The following is a 22,042-nucleotide window of genomic DNA, read 5'->3' as shown; positions in this document are numbered from 1 at the left end:
ATATTAGCCCTTTGTCAGATGGATTAATTGCAAAAATTTTCTCCCATTCTGTAGGTTGCCTGTTCACTCTAATGATAGTTTCTTTTGCTGTGCAGAAACTCTTTAATTTAATTAGATCCCATTTGTCAATTTTGGTTTTTGTTGTCATTGCTTTTGGTGTTTTCATTCCATGCTCATGGATAGGAAGAATCAATATCGTGAAAATGGCCATACGGCCCAATGTAATTTATAGATTCAGTGCTATCCCCATCAAGCTACCATTGACTTTCTTCACAGAATTAGAAAAAACTACTTTAAATCCATATGGAACCAAAAAAAGAGCCCATATAGCCAAGACAATCCTAAGCAAAAAGAACAATGGAGGCATCATGCCACCTGACTTCAAGCTATACTATAAGGCTACAGTAACCAAAACATCATGGTACTAGTACCGAAACAGATATATAGACCAATGGAACAGAACAGAGGCCTCAGAAATAATGTCACATATCTACAACCATCTGATCTTCGACAAATCTCACAAAAACAAACATTGGGGAAAGGATTCCCTATTTAATAAATGGTGTTGGGAGAACTGACTAGCCGTATGGAGAAAACTGAAACTCAACCCCTTCCTTACACCTTATACAAAAATTGAGATGGATTAAAGACTTAAACGTAAGACCTAAAACCATAAAAACTTTAGAGGAAAACCTAGGCAATGCCATTCAGGACGTAGGCACGGGCAAAGATTTTCTCTTAACTTTTAATAATTCCCATTGTGTGTCTGTCTTTGAGTCATATAGTTTTCTTATTCTTCACACTGTTAATAGTCTTCCTTGAATTTTAGCAGGAGGATGATATATATTCCTAGTCTACTAGCTTGATTCTGTAAATGTCTTTATTTTTCCAAAAGGATATTCTGTTACATAATGGCATAATCTATCAGCAGAGACATTAGGTTTAACTGAATGGCTAGGAGATATTGGTTGTCTACTGCCATATGACTTATATTGTACAGTGAGGTATGTATAGAACTAGAAAACATGGGCATCAGATCTTTGAATTCAGTTCTGTAGGAGCAAATTGAAGAGACTAGAACTCTAGGTTGATATGCCATTGAGTGACTTGAGTTCTGTTGGGAGAGCTTTAATTCTAGTGGCAAGTTATCTTCAGTCTCCGAACTTCTGTGTTCCCATCTATAAAATAAGGCTATAACATTATCTACTTCACACGGAAGTTGTTTAAAAAAAACAGGCATAGTACCAGGCACATGGAAGATCTCTGTATATTTTAGTAATCTCCACAATTTCCCTCATTCTACTTTTTCCTACAACACTTCTTTCTAGCTTACTATCATGCTGTGGCAAGTAACTCTGGTACATAGCAAATAAAAAATGAATTAAATTCAAGTAAATTGATTTGAATGTCAATGTCTAGATAATTTTCTAGGGAAATGATAAATGCTTTCATTGTAAGGTGTTTGGACTTTCAGTATCAGTTCCATTGTCCTTCATCCTTGAAGATCATTGGAGAGCTTCATTAGGGTGAGAGAGGGAATTTAAAATATTTTGTAAAGTACTTCTGTTACCTTTGAAATCTCTTTTGAGTTCCAAACTGTGAAGACCAGATCACACCTTATATCATCTTTCTTGATTCCCTTTTTGGAGGTCAGTACCATGTGTCCATTTCACCCTGTCTCCTTTGCATATTATTTCTGTGTGCTCATGTTGCTTTCAGTGACTTAACTATCTTCAAAACATTATAAATATTAATCACTCAACTTTGTAAGAAACTAGAAAAAAGCACAGCCCCTAATGAAAAAGGCATGCCATGCAATTGGCTGTCATCAAAGGGGCTTGCCACATCCCTGAAATCCGCCATGGCTTGGGATCGATCTCAGGCAGCTAGGAAAACCCATCCAAAAAACAGCTCTGAGAGTGATGATATAATACAGAGTAATGCAGTTGAAATTTTGTGCTAGGTAATGTTTTAAAATTAGGTGCCACGTTGCCAGCATGTTTCTAAATTGACAGTCATTGGGCAGCATTCCATAATGTCTCTACTTTTTATGTCTTAACTGAGCTGCCCAGGAACACATCAAAAGTTATAGCTTCAAATTGTTCTAATGTGCTGCTTGCCATACTGTGGTTGTCACAAAAGAAGCACTTTCATTACTTTGTGTAGCTTGTAACTTTTTAAAAAAAATTACCTCTTCGAGTTGACGTTTCTCATAGGTATAAGCTACCCTAATATTAAATTTGGTTACCCCCTTCAAAGTTCAGAATTTAAACTAGTTAAAAATCTTTATGCGCTTATTTATTTTCAAGATAATACAAACCCTGTTAATTTCAACTTCAAAATGTCTTCAGAGATTTTTAAGAACTTGAGTAATTTAGAAAACAATTTTGGTTATGTAATATTTTCATGAATAAAAATATGGGACTTCTGAGATATGGCAAAAGGAACCTAATTTAGTCTGCAGGTTTAGAGGCATTTTCTCAACCCAGGACCTTATAAAAGTAGCCCAGTTGTTGGGCTAGATGGGGGTCTGTTGTCTGTGTGCCCACTGTGGATAATGTAGGGGTTGTATTTCTCAGCTGGTATCTAGGTCCAAACACCTGTGAGAGACTGTTCTCTTCCCCTCTTTGTGGCAACCTGCCTTACATACCACCGTGTCCACTAGGTCAGCTAGGCAGTGGTGTCCAAACCTGGCAGAGTCGAAGGAATCACCTGGGTAGCTTTAAAAACCTCACATTTCCAGACTCCAGCCACAGAGAATCTGAATCAGCAGATAAGGAAATGTGGCCTTGGCCACAGAACATTACTTTCTGGCTCCTTCACTGCCCTTAACACAGTTTGATGACTGCAACACACTGATCCACCCATGATACATGGCACATGGAGCAGCATTTGAAACAGCAGCAGAATACTGTGGACAGATTGGGAGAAGAAAGAGGCCACACAGAGAGCACAGCCACAGGTAGGGGCTAAATTAGAGACTGTTAAAAATACCCAGTGCTGAGCAGGGGACAAAAGCATCGATTCTACTCCATGCCCTCCTATTATATCCACAGACTGTGAAGCCAGGTTCTGCCTTGAAACACTCTCCTCTTTCCCCACATCTGTCCTATGACTGGGGTGTGTGTGTTTGTGTGTGTGTGTGTGTTGTAGGGGTTTTTTCTGTCTCTTCTTTTCTTCAGTTTCTTATCATAGCCAGTTACATAGAAAATGAGAGAGAAAGACAGAGATATGAACACTTCTGGCAAAGTGTAAGGAGAGAAAGGAAGGTATTTAGGAGGAAAGAAAGGTATTTAGGAGGAAACAGGAAGAAAAACTCTTGAAGAATAATACATGGAAACAGTTCCTGGTGAGTGTGGAATAATAGTATTTTTTCCTTTCATCTTCTGAAGATACCCTGACTATTTAGCATATTTTTGTCTCCCTTTCCTAAGTGGATGGCTTTGTCTGTAAAGACTGGTAGTATTGCCATTGAGGATAATCCTTCATTAAAATATCCTTCTTACATAAGGAACCCTCTGTTGTTTATTCCAAATTAAGCCAGGGAAGTCCTGAATGATTGTCATTTATTCAACATATTTTTATTGATGAGCACGCTAGCTGCATGGAGTTCACAGCCAGTTAGGGATGCAGATGCACAGACAGAGGATGACAGCGCTGAGTGGCAGGTTCTTTAACAGGGGAAGCACAGAAGGAAGGGGAGCACAAAGGAGAGCACTTGACCTCTCTCAGGGCTGAGGGAAGGCTTTGACAGGAAGTGCAATTTCAGGTTGTATACCGTAGGGTGAAAAGGGGTGCACCCAGCAAGAGTGGCTGAAGAACTGAACATGCCAGCCTTGGATAAGAAAGCATGATTACATGGCTGGAGAACTGAGAATGGTCCTGAATGGCCAGATTGAAGACAAGAGATGAGGCTGGAGAATTAAGTGGGGGTCAGACCATGAAGGATCTTATGCATCATATAAAAAAGTTTGACATGTATAATGGAGTGGTCCATTTCACTTACATCTTTTATATTTAGCCCTCTTTGTCTCTTTTTATCAAAGACACTGTAAATAAGAGGTAGTACCCTTCTATTTGTCACAAATAAACAGGAACTTCCAAAAGTAGGCATGTGAGGAAAAATGGTTAACATAGCAGTTGTCTACTCTTAGAAAGGCTTGCTTGTAAAGTTGGTTTGTGGCCTCAACCTTTGGGAACTTGCCTGGTAAACAGTTTCCTACAATGACATAAAACCTTTCCTAGCTGATAACAGTGGCTTGCTGTGCTAGACTGTGCAAACCATATGGCTTATATGCAAACCTCCTTTCCTTCTGGTACTCTGGAACTTTGCTACATGCTAGGCTGAAGGGGCCTGTGTGGCTAGCTTCCTGATAAAAACGTTGGATGCTAAGTCTCTAATAAGCTTTCCTAGATGGAAACATACACATGTTGCTGCATTTTCATAGCTGGGAGAAAAGTATGCTGTGTGTGAACTTTCATAAGGAGAAGAGGATGTAGGAAAGCTAGCAGATAGATTACTCCAGACTCCACCTATTTTTTTCCCTTGTGAGCCACTGTGTGTCCTCACTAGAGTACTGTGGTAAGTCGAAGCCATGAGTACAATCATGTGCTAAGGCCCGTGAGTCCTTCCAGTGAATCTCCTAACATAGGGGAGACCTTGAGGATCCCCAACATGCATGCTATGAATATTTACCTATAACTAGTTACTGAATGAGTGAATAAATTAGGCTATTTAAAGGTAGAAGGATTAGTGTTCTTTTCTAGTTTTAACATTTCCTTATCTCTAAAATGATGATAACCTAACACACAGTCTTACTGCAGAAATCAAATGAAATAGTTCAGGTAAAAAGGCACATATATAGGCAGTGTACACAAATTAAATGTTTCTCCCAATAGATGTCAAGGTCCTCAAAACAAGAATTAATCTTATCTTTTTTCTATTTTTCCGTAAGTTATTGTGATACAGGTGGTGTTTGGCTACGTGAGGAAGTTCTTTAGTAGTAATTTGTGAGATCCTGGTGCATCCATCACTCAAGCAGTATACACTGCACAATATGTTGTCTTTTATTTCTTGGCTCCCTCCCACTCTTCCCCTCGACAAGTCCCCAAAGTCCACTGTATCATTCTTATGCCTTTGCATCCTCATAACACATACGTGTGTGTATATATATGTGTGTATATATATATATTTTGTAGCCAAAATTTGTTTAGCTGGTTTTATCTCTCACCGTATTTCTCAAATTCTCAAAGTTGTCTCTGAATTACTTTTGACTTTTACCTTCAAATGATAAAGATGTATCAGTTTTGAAGAGAGTCAAAAGAAAGAGCTACCAGTTCTAAGAGCAATTTAAAATCAGGAGATCCAGAAAGGATTTAAATAATGGCAAGGGTCCCAAGGTGACTTCTTTCCGTTTCTTTTATCAGGTGAGGACATACTTAATTGTGCAGTTCCGGGTATACTAAAAGCAACCACATTGTTGTATTTGTAGTGCAACACCCAAATACAAACAGCCTATCTTGTTACATTAAAAAATACATTAGTATTAATATGTAGGGATAAGAGTGATGGACTAGATACTAATATGTAATTTATACTGAGAAAATTCTGCTCGAGATTTATTTCAGAGAATTTCCTTTGGAACAATTAAAATAAATTCCTGACTTTTTAATGAGCTTCAGATCCTGCCTGAAGGAACTTAAAACCAACCAGGCAATTCTTGAATTTCTTATGGCTTCATCTTCATTTTTGAAAATTTCTTGGAGCTCTGCCTGTCTTACTGAGTTGCTGTTAATAGTGTTGACCTGTTGAGTAGTTCCCCCTTAGACAGGCCTTACATTTTTTTCACACCATCTTTGTCTTATTCTGGACTGAGGTACAAGTGTAAAAATGATGGGTTTACAGCTCACTGCTTTCCGTTTGACCTTGTAGTGTGGCCTTTTCTGTGACCGAGTGGTAAAGAGCATCGCTTCTTCAGTGTGGCTGGGCTTGTTGTAGATCTTTATTTCCTATCTTATTGGAGAGGATTTACAGTTCATAAACGGACTTTAATATAGAAGTTCCCTGGAGTTATAAGTATACAATGACATGGTAATTTCCCAAAATGCAGCTTTACAAGGGTAGTTTTCTTCATAGGCTATTTACATTGGTTTTGCTTCTGTTTTATTGCCTTCCCATCCTTAATTTTTCTCTTTTCTCCTTTTTCATTATCATGTGGTCAGATGCTTCCCCTCAGCTGGCCATAAATACTTATTTTAATACTTATTGCTCTTATGGAATGAAATTTTATGTTTCTTGATCATAATTTTAAAAGCAAATGAAACATTTTTACTGTATTTCTCTGTTTATAAGGACTTGATGGAAATGCTTTTTATTCATGTGAGCCTGGATTCTTTTTGTTATGTTTGAACGAGGGATTGTTTTGTTTATTTGACTTGACTTTGTTCTTCTAGGTCAACAACTTTAATGGAAGGTGTATTTTAGATTGCTGATATAAGCCTTCTTAGAGTCAGTTGGTTGCCAACAAAAGTTCAGTTCTAACCAAAGTGTAGATTACTTGTGTTGGGCCTGTGTTTAGAGGCCTCCTTAATGAAGTGAGTGTTGTGAGATTTGCTGGTGTTTGTGGTGTCATTAGTTTTAGAAGAAAAGTTCCAGAAGCTTCTTGTAGTAACAATAATAACCTGATAGTCTGATGTTATTTCTTCTCAAAGAGATGTAGTTGTTGTGTCCTCTGTATTGTGACATTTTGTATTTTCTATTTCAGTTTCCCAGCCAGGTGGTCATTCAGAGCCTACACATCTGTTCTGTATTTTAACCCACGGATGAGAATATTCATTCAAGCCAAGAGAGTTAAGACTAAACATCTTTGCTATTGCCTCTACAGACCCAGGTAACTCATCTTTCTTCAGTTATCTGCACGGAGTTTTTATTTATAAAATTGATGTGCTCCCTAAAGTTGTCAAAGTGAGGACATTGACTTTGATAGTAAGATTTTTACATTATAAACAAAATTTAAACCACATCCGGGAAGGTTTGCTAAAGAGTAATTGGATGTGAACAAATGTTTGGCAGTAATAGAAACACACTGCAGTGAGCATGCTAAGTTAGATCATCACCCCGAGTAGAAATTTGTTTTTTACTTCAGTGAACTTTAGGTGCTTTGACAACAATTAGTTCCACTAAATGATCACAGTTCACGTATACCTTCTGTTTACACAATACATTTGAACTATTAAACCATATATGTACATGCTTATATTATACATAGAGAATGAATATTTATAAATATGTATCTGGTTGATTTCTATTTTATGTGTTTTTTTACTTTAACATAAATGTTTTCAAGGTTTTGTTGTTGTTGTTTTGAGACAGAGTCTCTCTCTTGTCACCCAAGCTGGAGTACAGTAGCGCAATCTTGGTTCACTGCAACCTCTGCCTCCCCGGTTCATGTGATTCTCCTGTCTTAGCCTCCTGAGTGGCTGGGATTACAGGCGTGCACCACCACACCTATCTAATTTTTGTGTTTGTAGTAGAGACAAGGTTTCACCATGTTGACCAGGCTGGCCTCGAACTCCTGACCTCAAGTGATCCGCCTGCCTTGGCCTCCCAAAGTGCTGGGATTGCAGGTGTGAGCCACCATGCCTGGCCATCCACTAGGCCCGGCCTTTAAGTTTATGTTTACATATTGTAAAATCCATTTTATCCAACTATGCATGCTATCATAATGGTCATTTTCTTATTGTGGTTTCTGGGTAGTCTTTCATTTACACGCCAAACATTTATCAGATTTTTCTGTGAGTCTGAGATTAGAGGAAAAGAAGCTATTTGAAAAAGATACTTGCACATGCATGTTTATAGCACCACAATTCACAATGGCAAAATCATGGAACCAACCCAAATATCCATCAGTCAACAAGTGGATGAGGAAACTGTGGTGTATATATATATATATATACAATGGAATACTACTGAGCAATAAAAAGGAATGAATTAACAGCATTTGCAATGACCTGGATGAGAGTGGAGACTATTATTCTAAGTGAAGTAACTCAGGAATGGAAAATCAGATATCGTATGTTTTCACCAATATGTGGGAGCTAAGCTATGAGGACGCAAAGGCATAAGAATGATACAGTGGACTATGGGGACTTGTTGGGGGGGAAGAGTGGGAGGGGGCCAAGGAATAAAAGACAACATATTGTGCAGTGTATACTGCTTGAGTGACAGATGCACCAGGATCCTCATGTAACCAAACACCACCTGTACCCCAATAACTTATGGAAAAATGGAAAAAAGATAAAATTAATTCTTGTTTTGAGGACCTTGATATCTGTTGGGAGAAACATTTAATTTGTGTACACTGCCTATATATGTGCCTTTTTACCTGAACTATTTCATTTGATTTCTGCAGTAAGACTGTGTGTTAGGTTATCATCATCATTTTAGAGATAAGGAAATGTTACAACTAGAGAAGAACTCAAACCTTCTGGCTCTAAATTCTTTACCAATCCAAATTCAATGCTGCTTCTCCTATACCACATTAACTCTTTATAATATGTCTGCATTTGTCATCTTGTCTTATTTGCATGAAAATGCAGTAGCTGTCCTGAGAGGGGCCTTGCAGTCACTCCTAAAGATATTAATACTAAAATTATAGATCTCTGCATCGTACTCCCTGAGCACACATCAATGAATTTTGCAAAAGCTTTACTTTTGATTTCTAATTATACTGCCTATCATCTTTTGAAAATAAAATATTCCAATCCTGAGACTTTCCCTATAAATCAGTTCATTCATTTCCTAGTAAATATCAAAGCAATGTTTCCTTTTCATCAGTCTTATTCTTCTGGGGAGCGCCAAGTGTCTCCTGGATCAATCAATATAGCCAATCTTTTCAAATTAAATTTCTCTCAGTGAGTTTGGGTAAAAAATAGTTTAAGCCCATGGAAAATGTGGATTTGTCTCTATTTTCTGAGGGAATTTTAGTAAATTGAGTGTAATCTACCTAAATTACTTATATCAAGTGATGGCTGCTTCCCATTCGAGTGTATTGCAACGGAACGGACTCCCACCCAAGATGAGTGCAAATTTGTCTCTGGAGGAGTCTAGATCATGGAAGAAATTATTACTTTGGAAAAAATTTCTAGGTGATTTCTCAGGTCTCTTAAACATTTTATAAGTCTATAATTCTTGGAGTCTTAAATATTGTTTATATAATAAAGACAAATTGTTATATGGTTATGTTACTTGATCTTAGGCAACAAACATTATTCATTAACATTGCTTAACTGTAGACCCATGATGCTGAAAGGAGCCCAAATGAGTTGGGATGGGTGTTACCCTGCATTCAGAGGAACCTCATAGTCCTTTTTAAGTTATTCAGGGACATTAACGCTATGTTCTGTTGTTGAATACTCTGCAACACTATGCTTCCGAAACAGAATTCAGTATTTAGGGATGCTTTTCATACCCTAACACCCCACCCACCCATCAGACTAGTAATTTTTGAACAGTGATTCTTTTGTATCATGCATGTTATGTGTCCATTTTCGAATTTTTACAGTACTGAATTATTTAATCTTTTATTACAGTATGATAGTTGGAAGCAAAATTTGAATTAGCCAAACCTGGATGGGAATTTAGGTTTTGTCATTTACTAGTTGTGGACCTTTGGCAATTACTTGAGTCTTACTCTTCTCCATTGTGAATTGGGAATTCCTCTGCCACTGAGGTTATTGTGAGGACTAAAATAAAACAGTGTTTTATGTTAAACATAAAAACAGTAAGGTTTCTGAAATGTTTGTAAACCAATAGTAGTTGTTATTATACAAATGCGTAAGAGCAAGTGGATGGAATGACCACTCTGTGCAAGGCTCTCTTGTAGGCATTGGACATTTTGCAAAAGCAAAAAGAGAAAATTCCTGGGCTGGGCATGGTGGCTCATGCCTGTAATCCCAGCACTTTGGGAAGCCGAGGCAGGTGGATCACCTGAGGTCAGGAGTTCGAGACCAGCCTGGCCAAGAAGGTGAAATTCCATCTCTGCTAAAAATACAAAAATTTAGCTGGGCATGGTGGCTTACACCTGTAATCCCAGCTACTCTGGAGGCTGAGGCAGGAGAATCGCTTGAACTCAGGAGGCAGAGGTTGCAGTGAGCTGAGATCGCACCACTGCACTCTAGCCTGGATGACTGAGTGAAACTCCGTCTCAGAGAAAACAAGAAAAAAGAAAAAAAGAGAAAATTCCTGCCCTCATGGAGCTTGCATTCTAGTCGCGGGGTGGGGGGGGGGGGAAGACGACATGTAAATTAAAATGGATGATAAAATATCAGGTAATTCTTTTTTTTAAAAATTTCAACTTTTATCTAGATACAGAAGGTGCATGTGCAGGTTTATTACATGGGTATATTGTGTGATGCTGAGGTTTGGGGTATGGATCCTGTCACCCAGCTAATGAGCATGGTACCCAATAGGGATGATTTCTACCCATACCCCCATCCCTGCCTCCCTCCTCCCCTGTCTTGTATTCCCCAGTGTCTGTTGTTCCCATGTTTATGTCCATGTGTGCTCAGTGTTTAGCTCCCACTTATAAATGAGATTATGAGGTACTTGTTTTACTGTTTCTGTGTTAATTCACTTAAGATTATGGTCTCCACTGCATTTATGTCACTGCAAAGGACATGATTTTATTCTTTTTTTATGGCTGTGTAGTATGCTATAGTGTATATGTACCACTTTTTAAAAAATCCAATCCAACATTGATGGGCACCTAGATTGATTCCGTGTCTTTGCCATTGTGAATAATGTGGCAATAAACATATGAGTGTGTGTGTCTTTTGGGGCAAGTTGGTTCCTCTTAACAAAGGTCCATTGCACAGGTCCACCTGAGTATTTTCATGACATAATGGTTGACTTCTATCAGAGTGAGCAATTCAAGAGAACAAAGTAGAATTTGCAACCTTTTAGAACCCATCTTCAAAAGTGACAGACCATCATCACTTTTGCCGTGCCACAGGTCAGGCTAGATTTAGTGTTGCGGTGAGGGCACCACACGTAGGCATTAATACCAGGAGGAAAAAAACACAGGAGACATCTTGGATGGTGGGTAGCACAGTGAGTTATGCAATAATTTTGTGGGAAGATGGTTCCAGAAGAAGGGGACAGTAAGTGCAAAGACAGCAATCAAAGGCTAGTCTAGCTAGAACACAGAAAACAGATTGAAATAGATTGGGCAGATCAGGTAAGGCCTGAAGCAACATGACACGAAGAGGTGGCTGTATTGAGAATGGAATAACTTGAGCAGAGGAGTGGCATTACTTGATGTACGTTTTTAAAAGATTATTCTAGCTGTTGAGTAGAGAACTGATTTCATGGGATAAGAAGAAAGGAGGGAAGTTGAGGTAGGAGAGATACTATTACTGTATTCTAGGAGAGAAATGAGCTTGAGCTCAGGTGGTAATGGTGGAAGGGATGAAAAGTGTCTGGATTACAGATATGTTGTGAAGATAGAGCCAACAAGTCTTGCCAATGAATTGGATATGGGGTGGAGAGAAATTGAGGAATCCAGAAGGCCTTCTAAATTTTTATCCTGAACAAAATCTTGGGAATGATAGGGGAGGTGCAAATGTAGAGGTTAGGAGGAATGGTGGATGGACTTCTCTTCATATCATAGTGGACATACTAAATTTGGGAGGTCTGTTGGACATCCACATCTCTACCTATCAATATTACATGAACCAGAAAATTATTGATCCTGCCTAATTACATGTTGTAAAGAATAATTAAGGATTAGAATTATTTTTACAATATAATTAAACGAGGTAAACCCTTATAACTTAAAAGAAAGAATTATGATTGAATACTACAATGTAGTTATGATTTACAACTGGGGGCTAATTTTTTTCTGTGTTAATAAAAGTTCAGAACTGTAGTTTTCTTTACTTGAAGTCTGTTCTTTTTCAACTTAAATTTTAAAATACTGTATTTGATATTGGCCGGAGTATTTTGAACAAATGTTTTAAGTGCGAAAATTAAAGTCAATGAAAGTTTAAATTTCTGCAAGTTGTTCTGATCAAACCAGTCACCCAAAATGCTGTATTAAGTTATGTTCCATACTTCTTCAGCACAAAGCCTTGAAAGGTGCATAGTGTTTCTTCATACTTTTATTTCTCTTGATGGAGAAGGGTTCTATTTTCCTCATAAAAGTAGTAAAATTAATAAAAATCTATACAATACAGAATTAGATATGGGGGAAAAATCAAATAACCAAAAGCCCTTTTTACCACTTGTCATTCATTCTGTGCTATAGCAATCTGTAATGTTCCCTAAAGGAGAGCCTCTGTTAGAAGTTTAATAAATAACTTTCCAGATTGTTTTCTACACAGTTATGTATATGTGCACATGCATGCATGCACATACAGATTTTTTTAAACATAAAATTATGTACAACTTGTTATTTTCTCTTACAGTTACATCTTGGAGACTTTGTCATTGTTAAATATATTGCATAGCACTATGATTTATTTAGCTGTTTTCTTATTGATGTACATTTAGAGTTTACAGAGCTTTGAGCATTCTCAAACCAAATATTCTAGAATTTTTCTCCCTGTGATGATTTAAACCAATGTTTTAAAGCCCAGTTTGGGGAATTTTCTGTAACAGATGCACATACTTTCAACTGTATTCAGAGAACCTCAGGTTCTGTAGAGCTTTTCTCACCTATGCTTTGTTCTCTTTGAGTTTATGGATGTATACATGTATATATTTTTTCCTTTATTGTTCTAGAGCATCTTTGCGATCACTAAAACAATGGACCGTGAAAACGGGTTTCTCAATCAATAAAGTAGAAAATGTGCTTTTGGTAATTTAAAATGATACATGAATGTGTGTTTCTGAGCATCGCAGTTAGAGATAATTGTTTTGGGACTAGGATAAGTAGTTTATCCAGTGTTAATGATAATCTGAGTAAGTGGGCTATGCATATTAACCAGAAACTTTGATAAGGTAACAACTTCATAAAATTTTTTAAAGAAAATTATCCTATTTTAGATGTCTAAGTGAACATTTGTGTGGGCAGATTTTCTTATCGCTCTCATGAAGTCTCCTTACAAAAGCAACATTTCTAAGTAGTGAAAGGCAAGGAATTTCGCTTAGGTATAAAGTTTGCTAATTTACTAGCTGGATGCAACTCACTCGATGAATCTTTCTTAATAATTGTGTATCTCTGGAGCATATAGTCTTACTAAAGAATATTGTCTTATGTACTTTAAAATGATAGTCTGACTTGATTATGTTCTTTTTTCTTTCTTTTCAGAAAGTATCTTTATGTCACATCTTCTTTTAAAGGAGCATTAAAAAATGAAGTTAAAAAGGCAGAAGAAGCAGTAAAGATTGGTATGCGATTACCTGTAGCCTACATCATTGTTGTTCAGTCACTCAGCAAATCTTAATTGTGCACTGATTCTGAGACATACATTGCTCCAGGCATTGTAGGAGCTACTACAATTAATTAATTGTAGTTTCTGTCTCTGTGGAACTTCAAAACACATTCTTTCCATCTCTGAGTTTGTTTACTCATGATATTATTTATTATTATAAGTATGATCCTGAACGCACTTCAAACTAGATTGATATTTGTCAGAAACCTTGTTTGTCTGTCTTGACATGGTGGTTCACACCTATAATTCAGGCACTTTGGGAGGACAAGGTGGGAGAATCACTTGAGGCCAAGAGTTCAAGACCAGCCTGGGCAACATAGTGAGACTGTGTCTCTATTTTAAAAAATAAAATAAGAAACCCTGCTTGTCATAGCACTGTGTTAGGTCATTTTAGATCCCTGCATTGCATCTACTTTCAGAAGGATGTTCTACATATTCACTCATCCTACTGCAGGAACAAAGCTCTATTCCCCAGTATCTGGGAGTGAGTAGTAGCTCTACATCTATATTTTGTGGATTTTAAAGCATTTTCTGTCAGCTAAAAACTCATTTATGACTTTTGAATTTATATTTGTATATTTATGTCCTATAAATTGTCGTACCTAAATGAAAGCCCAATAGAAGGAAGATTTAAAATGTGTAAAAGTTATAAGAGGAACATAGGGTTTTCTGAGATCATGGTCTGTATGCCATTTTTCACTGGTCATGCTATATGTATGGAAAATACTCACTTAAAATTGCTTGAAATAATTTTGCTATATTATAACTATTCGGCTTATACTTCCAGCTGAATTCATATTGAAAGAAGCACAAATCAAAGTAAACCAGTGTGACACAACCTCTTTATCTTCTGCCAAGGTATGACATGTAAAGAGAGTAGTCTTATTAGATGGCAAATTGTGTCATTTGCTTTTTCCTGTGCATAGTTGTCTCTTATCATCTACTTCCTAAACTTTTAAGCACAGATAAGCTGAGAAGATTAAGTTGATTTTAACTCAGGTCAACAGAATAGATGAGTGCAGAGAAAGGAGAGGAAACTCAGCAAGTGGGGGCAAGGCTGAGGCAGAGACAAAAGATGAACAGAACATGGGGTGAATTTGAAATGGGGAAGAGCATCACAAGCAATTTCTTTAAAATAGAAAGGAAAGTAACAGGAGAAAGGGAAAAAATAATGAAAAGCCAGCAGAAGAAAAAACTAGCCTATCAAGTCTCCTTGAAAATATCTATTCAAATTATAGCTCCCTGTGGACCTAAATAAATGGGGAAAGCAAGGAAAGGTATAATAAGCAATCCTTCCTGCTAGTGCTAGGAATTATATACTGTAATTATGAATATTAATAACAATGCTTCCAGCTTCCAAAGCTCTTTTATTATGAGTTGCTCCACACAGTTCATAAACATTCTTTGTAATTCTTACAATATGCCCATGAGTAAGATAAGTTAAAAAGAACTATTGTTATTAATTATAATGCATTGCAACTAAGAGAAATAGAATATTGCTGCAAGACATGTATTGTAAGTTTGCTAACTCTTACCAAAAATATGGTGTGAAGCTTTAAACGATGGTGAATCATTAAGCAACGTATTTATTTGCTTACATGCAAAAGGATAAGTAGGAATATGGAGGTAAAATGCCTTACTTCACCTTCTCTTCATCCTCTTCTACAGACTGAATGTATGAATCCTTTCAGTGATTTTGCCATTTAACTTTCCAGGACCAAGGCTGTGTCTGATAAAGATCTTTCGTATCTAAGGTCTTGAGTAAGGGATGACATCAAAGAGTAGTTCGTGGTAATGCCCCAAAGCTAATTCTCTCCATGGCTTGCCCCAATTTCTCTTAGTTTTTTCTTTTCATTTTTTAAATTAAAGGTAAACCTATCTTATTGTTATTGATTATTGATTTTTAATAGTTTAAGCTTTTTAAAATTTTGTTTTTAAGAAATCATTTCCCTTTGCTTTGTATGTTTGAGAGTCCAGAGAAAGACTAATGGGTCAGGACCTTGCTTCCTTTTTGCCTCCTGCTATTTCTTCTCCCTGCCTCTGCTCTGTGCTCTGAGGGCAGGCAGGGTAGGGAAGTCCTTGACCAATTTGCTTTGTTGATCTGATGCAGTCCGGTTTCTTTAAGGCAGAGAAGAGAGCAAAGCAGAATGACCTGAACTTTTGACCTCTTAAATTCTTCTGGGCAGATGAATTTTAAATGGAATACTTGCCAACCATTTTCCAGTTTCTTTTACTGGAAATTCAGTGAAAATAGTGTTCATTCAGTGATGTACCATACATCAAAAGAGATACCCACCTTTCACCTTAGGAGGATGAAGCATGAGGCTATTCTGATGCCTGAGAACAACAACCATGAATTATTTCTCTTCTGCTTGGTTAGAGGGAGCATACCAGATTTAGAGTAGTGAATGAGTTGGTATATCAAATCAAAAGTGTTAATAAGAAAGATAACTGGGCATGGGGTATCCTATAAAGGGAAAGTTTGAGAAATATTAGAGGTATCCAGAATTCGATATGAAGAATATATTTTCTGCTGGCTACTAACCAAATTTCTCAATTATCTTTTTTTTCCTGCAAAAACACTTAGTGGTCACATAATTGAGCATTTATTGTTCTCACAAACAAAAGTCAGAACCTGGGTACACTAAATAACTCACCCAAGTTTTCATGTAGTTTTTGTCAAAGACTTTGTGCCATTATGGAGAATAAAGTTTCTTTCTCTAAAAGGCAGAGAGGATAATCTGAATATGTACAAAAGAGAATAGTGGGTTAAGATTTGGTTTATCTTCTAAGGTGTTGAAACTGAATAATTTATCAAGTATTGAGAATCTACGATGGTAGAATTGCATTAGGTAATAGCTATTGTTACCCTGGAAACATTTGAATAATAGGATAATATCAACATGCTTTTTGTTAATTCAGTGGCATTGTGTTCTCTCCTAACCAATGCACTTCTCCAGGATGTATTACAGAGAGCTTTGGAAGATGTAGAAGCAAAGCAAAAGAATCTTAGAGAGAAACAAAGGTGAGACATAAGGTTTTTTGTTTGCAGGAATCCTCTGTACTGTGTTAAAACAAATTCTGGTTTCTAAGTAGGTAGATTTAGTGGTTATTGTGACAATTTTTTTTTTCAGCTTGTGACATCTTATAATCTGAAATCTAATATAGTCAAGGTCCCAAAACCAAGATAAGCAATGTAAAACCTTGATAAAGTATATATTTACACGTACACGTGTGTGTCTACGTAATGTTAAAACTTCCAAAAAAAGTGAAAAAATTAGTTCAGCATTTAATTGTTTGGGCTAGATGAAGATGTCTGGATGAGGGAGTGAACTGCCTGGAGAATCAGCTGATAACTCACTTTGCCTCTGTGTCATTTGCCATTTAAATTCTAGAGAATTGGTTCCAGTTGCTTCCCTTTGTCTAGTAGCTTAAAATTTAAGATAGGAAGTAATGTTTCACGTGAATGTATTGCTTATATATCGCTAAAATAAAAATAGCAAGGATATGTTAGCAAAACCAGATATTTACATTTGTAAGATTAACTTGCTGTCCAACTCAAATGCTAAACAAGTTAAACTGAAAATAATCACTGCTGCCCACCTAAGATCGGACTTTGAAAGCTGTGATACCTTTGTGAAACTATTTTTAAGGGAAGTATGATTAGTTCTTAACATTATTTTTCGTGAACCATGCACTGACATCCAACCATAACTTTCCTCAAAACTTAAATTTTAAATGTCACTTTTGCATTTATCACAATAAATCAATGTGAAATGTTACTTATGCATTTACCAGAAAAATTTAAATAAATGTCATAGAAATTGTAATTTAAAAACGAAGCCCTAAGGCTTTAGAAATAAAAATCTTCTTGAAACAAGTTCACTGTATGAGATAGTTCATACAGTGAAATGTTTGAAAACTGACCAATCAACACTTTATTAATAATAATGCCAGTTGCCATGAACTTGTTTTAATGGTCAAATGCTGGGTTTTTTAATCGAAGAATATCAGTATATCATTTAATATTATAGAGTGACTATGTCATATACTGCAATACCCTATTTAGGTATCCCTTATACAGTCAGTACTTTTGTTGAATAGTTGGGATCTCATTACTGAGTAGTGATTTTTGAGAAAAAGTTTGATTCCTATATGTTTGACCTTAGATATACATATGTTTAATAAATATATAGTATATTAACACATATCTTATGTTCTATATATATCATATCCACATGGAAGGACTGATAGAACTTTATAATTGTTCTTTAATGATAGACACATTTAATTAGTCCAGTAAGTATATTATGTCAAATGTAATAGCACATGGTCATAAAACAAAAGACCAAGTTTGTAGAGAGAGGGGAGCTACAGGGTGAGTGCAGGAGAATTATTTTTGTTGTCATCCTTGATTGGGTAAAGAAAATAACGATTGTTATGTGCTTAATCTGTTCCAGGCTTATATTTAACATTATTTCTTTTAGTTCTTATAACATCACAAGTGGCTAGGCAGGTATTAGTCCCATTTTTCAAATGAGACAAAGTTTAAGAGGTACAACCATGGTTATTACAAAGACAAGCTTGTATCTGAAACCAAGTCTGCCTCTCACATCCAGGCATTTTCGTAGCTTCTAGCAGCCTCTGATATTACAGATGTTGATATCACAACTCCTTACCATAACTGTTTTTATCACATTGTGGTATTTTTCAATTTCTATTTTATACTTTTAATAGAAAACTCACACAAAACGTAATATAGAAGGTCAGTCAGAAAAACAGGAGCTCATATCTGTTGCCCTTGTAAACTTGCTTTATGATAATAACTTATTTACCTTAAATTTTGGAAAAGGTTAAGAGGAAGCCAGAGAATATCTTTTGGTGCATTCCAGTCTATGTCAGATATCTGGAGACTTGAGAAGATGCTGAAATTTAGAAATCACACCTACTGTTAGAAATACTTAAAATTTAAAATAGCCAAGTCATCATTTTGTAAAAAATGCTGCAATGTACCGATAAGACCAGTTAATGTTTCACAACTCTTTTAGCATTTTCTAGTTCTTGTCAATTTAAATTGGCAGACGTGTTTTTGAATCAGTGAATGCTTTTGTTTGACTGGCATAGTTACTGGCATCATGTTTATGCAGAATACTTGGCTATACAGAGACAAATGAGTGTGCCTACCAGATTTTGCAAAATATTTGGATATATACCTTTGACGTTAACCTTCTAGTTTAATTATTAGCAGTTTCACAAACTATATATGTTTATTTAATAAACAACTTTTTAAACTTTCTAAATCTAACTCTAGAGAATTAAAGAAAGCCAGAACACTCTCCCTGTTCTATGGAGTGAACGTGGAAAACCGAAGCCAAGCTGGAATGTTCATTTACAGTAATAACCGTTTGATCAAAATGCATGAAAAAGTGGGCTCACAGTTGAAACTGAAGTCCTTGTAAGTATGTTTTTCCTTTCAGAGGTATAAGCAGAGAGAGGGAGGTTACAGTAAGATGCTGTCTGTGGAGTGAGATGAGTGACTAATCACAGTGGGAGCAAGTGTCATAGTCTCTATTCACCCTTCCTGTCGATATGCAGGCATTAATCTGCCTCATTTATAATATCAGTGAATCTGCATGTATGCTCTAAGGAAAAATCACACTTTGGGAAATTTTTTTCAATGCATTGATTGAGCAACTTGATGTGGGGCCATTCCTTGTGCCACCTCTTTGGCTTAAAGTTTTAATGCTTTACCAATTTAAAAATAATACAAGCATATTAGATAAATTTTAGAAGAGAAAGAAAAGAAAAATCCATAGTCTTGTAAAGCAACCCTATTAACATTTTGTGCAGCCCCTACGTGTATGAGTTCATGCCAGTTACCTGCATGATCATATGTTACTGAAACTCTCTAGCCTATTTGGATTTTAGAGTAATACATTCTCATGCTTTTGCAATGGTCTGAAACTTCTCAAGCTGCTTTCATCAATGATGTAGAGTCCTGAAGAGACACACACAAAAGGACAGGATCAGACAAAATAATCATGACCAGTAGAAAGGGTCAGGGAGCATTTACTATCTTGCTTCTTCACTCTCAAGGAATTAGCAATTCATTCATTGTTTGTTTAATAAGCACCTATAGTGCAGTGTTGTATGCCAGGCACTATACTAAGCTCTGCTGATAAATGGCCCTTTTGCTAAGGAATGTATAATCAAGTGAAAGGGACAAGCATATAAATGCATATTTTTATATTGTGTGAAAATAACAAGAATTATCTTATAAAACCTAGATTAGTCGGATTTCTTGCTTAAATCCCAGTGCACTCAGAACTGCTTGCCATGGGCTTCCAGTTATCTGGCCTCTAACTGGTTGTGGGACCTCACCCCCTACTAATACCCTACCCTCTCTGCATTTCCTGTTCCTCAGACCTCCTAAGCTCATTTCTGCATTGAGACCTTGGGACATGCCATTCCTCGGCCTTGAACCTTCTGTCCTCAGATGTTCTTACCGCGGGCCCTAACATGCCATTCAGCCATGAGCCTGAAGTATTTTCCACAGGAAGGTCTTCCTTGACTGTCTTATTAAAACTGGTCCCTTCCCTTCCCCCCACCTGTCACTCTTCACATATCACAGCACCTGCATTATGTTACTCACCCCACTTATCACCATCTGAAATGATCTTGTATACTTGTCTGTTTATTAGCTTCATGCCTGCCACCCTTCTGTAAAAGAGAAACTTCAAAGCCAAAGGGAATCTATACTTCTGGTTCTCACCATATTCTTAGTTCCTGGAACAGGGCTAGGTGCTGAGCTTGAATGAATGAATGAATATTATGTTAGAGGTGAGCATCCAGTGCAAAAAGAGTATTTAGGAGGGACAGTAAAGCAAACTGGGGAAGTCAATTTAGGCCTTCTAGAAGAATGAAGCCCAAATTTAGACTTAGAGAATGAACAGTGAAAGGAAAGCAAGGTGAAAGAGTGAAGTGGTAGAAAAACACGATAGGCAGGGACCCCAAATTGTGAGGCTTTAACACATGTGCCATACAAAAGGCAGCCTAAAGGCTTAGACAATTGTATACTCTTTCCCAAAGCAGGTTATGTCACTAAGCAGATTTACAGTGAGATACTCATTACCCTCTGGGATAAGCCAACTCTGTGATTCCTTCATAGAATTCACTTAGCACCCCGAGGACCTCTGCAATGGAGAGGAGAAATCCAATCTGATAGATGAAATGCAGAGAAAGAAAGTGGTTCTCTGGCCACTGTCATTTAGAAGATTATGCCAGTTTATTGCAGTAAGGCACCATGGTTTTTAATGTCAAAAGGCTTTGCCTTCCCAGCCACCCTCACTCTCCATGTAAGGTGATAGGTTTGTAAAACGAGTCATATTAACTCAGTAACATTGTACTAAAGTGATTTTTTTATTATGGTACCAAACATGTTGGGATCCCCACAGATTTATGATAACGTCATTAGATAACTTGTTAAACTTTGACATGGTCCAGACCAACAGAATCAATTTATTTTTGGAAAAAAAAAAAAAGATTTCAAATGACCAGAATATATTTGATTTTTTTCTTTAGCCAAATTTTCAAAATTTAAATATGCATATATTTTCTCAGACTTGGCGCAGGCGTGGTTGGAATTGTTAATATACCCTTGGAGGTCATGGAACCATCCCATAATAAACAGGAATTTCTCAATGTCCAAGAGTATAATCATCTACTAAAAGTCATGGGACAGTACTTGGTCCAGTACTGTAAGGACACCGGCATCAGTGAGTATTCAATAGTCATAGTAGGAGATACTTACAGAGGGATTACTTTCTGTGATTTCTTTAAGCTGACATGATTATCTGAATTCAGATTACCAGCAACTGAAAACTCTGAAAGGGAGCTCCTGCTTTAAAAACAGGAGTGAGAAGGAAGGAGTGAGAAGGGAGCCCATTTCAGAATCTTTCCCAAACTATCGTGAAAAACAAAGCAGCAGATTAGAAATTACAAGGGAATGGCAATCAGAGAACAGAGTGAGGTGGCAGCTGACCATGGAGGAAGGAAACAGAGGATAGCTCCAAATAGACTGAGAAACCCTGCTCTGGGCGCTGGGACTCCACTGTGTGAGAGCACATAGTCCCATGCAGACCTTAGTAGCTCGTATGTTATGTCATACCATAGAGTAAAAACTACTGACCCTGGGTAACTGTAGATATGTTAAACTTTTTTTTTTTTTTTTTTTTTTTTCCTGAGATGGAGTCTTGTTCTGTTGCCCAGGCTGGAGTACAGTGTTGCAATCTCGGCTCGCTGCAATCTCTGCCTCCCTGGTTCAAGTAATTCTCTGCCTCAGCCTCCCAAGTGACTGGAATCACAGGCACCTGCCACCACACCCGGTTAATTTTTGTATTTTTAGTAGAGACAGGGGTTCACCATCTTGGCCAGGCTGTTCTTGAACTCCTGACCTCGTGATCCACCTGCCTCAGCCTCCCAAAGTGCTGGGATTACAAGCCTGAGCCACTACGCCCAGGCAGATACGTTAAACTTTGTTTTGTATAGTTAAAAATTCTTGAGTATGTTAATTCCAGGAAGATTTCAATTAAAAATTTCTAAAATCAAT

The 22,042-nt window shown here is 37.0% G+C and overlaps 1 protein-coding gene across 2 annotated transcripts in view; it reads left to right on the top strand.

Moving 5' to 3' along the window:
- MORC1 (MORC family CW-type zinc finger 1) overlaps positions 1–22,042 on the top strand; it is a 188,230-nt gene that overhangs the window by 52,029 nt on the left and 114,159 nt on the right. For both annotated transcript variants that reach the window (XM_010386597.2, XM_010386598.1), the window contains exons 9-14: positions 6,765–6,890; positions 13,311–13,390; positions 14,222–14,292; positions 16,395–16,459; positions 18,746–18,889; positions 21,055–21,209. In XM_010386597.2, coding sequence (XP_010384899.1) covers positions 6,765–6,890; positions 13,311–13,390; positions 14,222–14,292; positions 16,395–16,459; positions 18,746–18,889; positions 21,055–21,209 — 641 coding nt within the window. The remainder of the gene's footprint in view (positions 1–6,764; positions 6,891–13,310; positions 13,391–14,221; positions 14,293–16,394; positions 16,460–18,745; positions 18,890–21,054; positions 21,210–22,042) is intronic.

Source organism: Rhinopithecus roxellana, chromosome 1, assembly GCF_007565055.1.
Source record: "Rhinopithecus roxellana isolate Shanxi Qingling chromosome 1, ASM756505v1, whole genome shotgun sequence".
Classification (NCBI taxonomy): domain Eukaryota; kingdom Metazoa; phylum Chordata; class Mammalia; order Primates; family Cercopithecidae; genus Rhinopithecus; species Rhinopithecus roxellana.
Note: the sequence above shows the minus strand (reverse complement) of the source record. Positions and strands in the feature narration are given on the sequence as shown.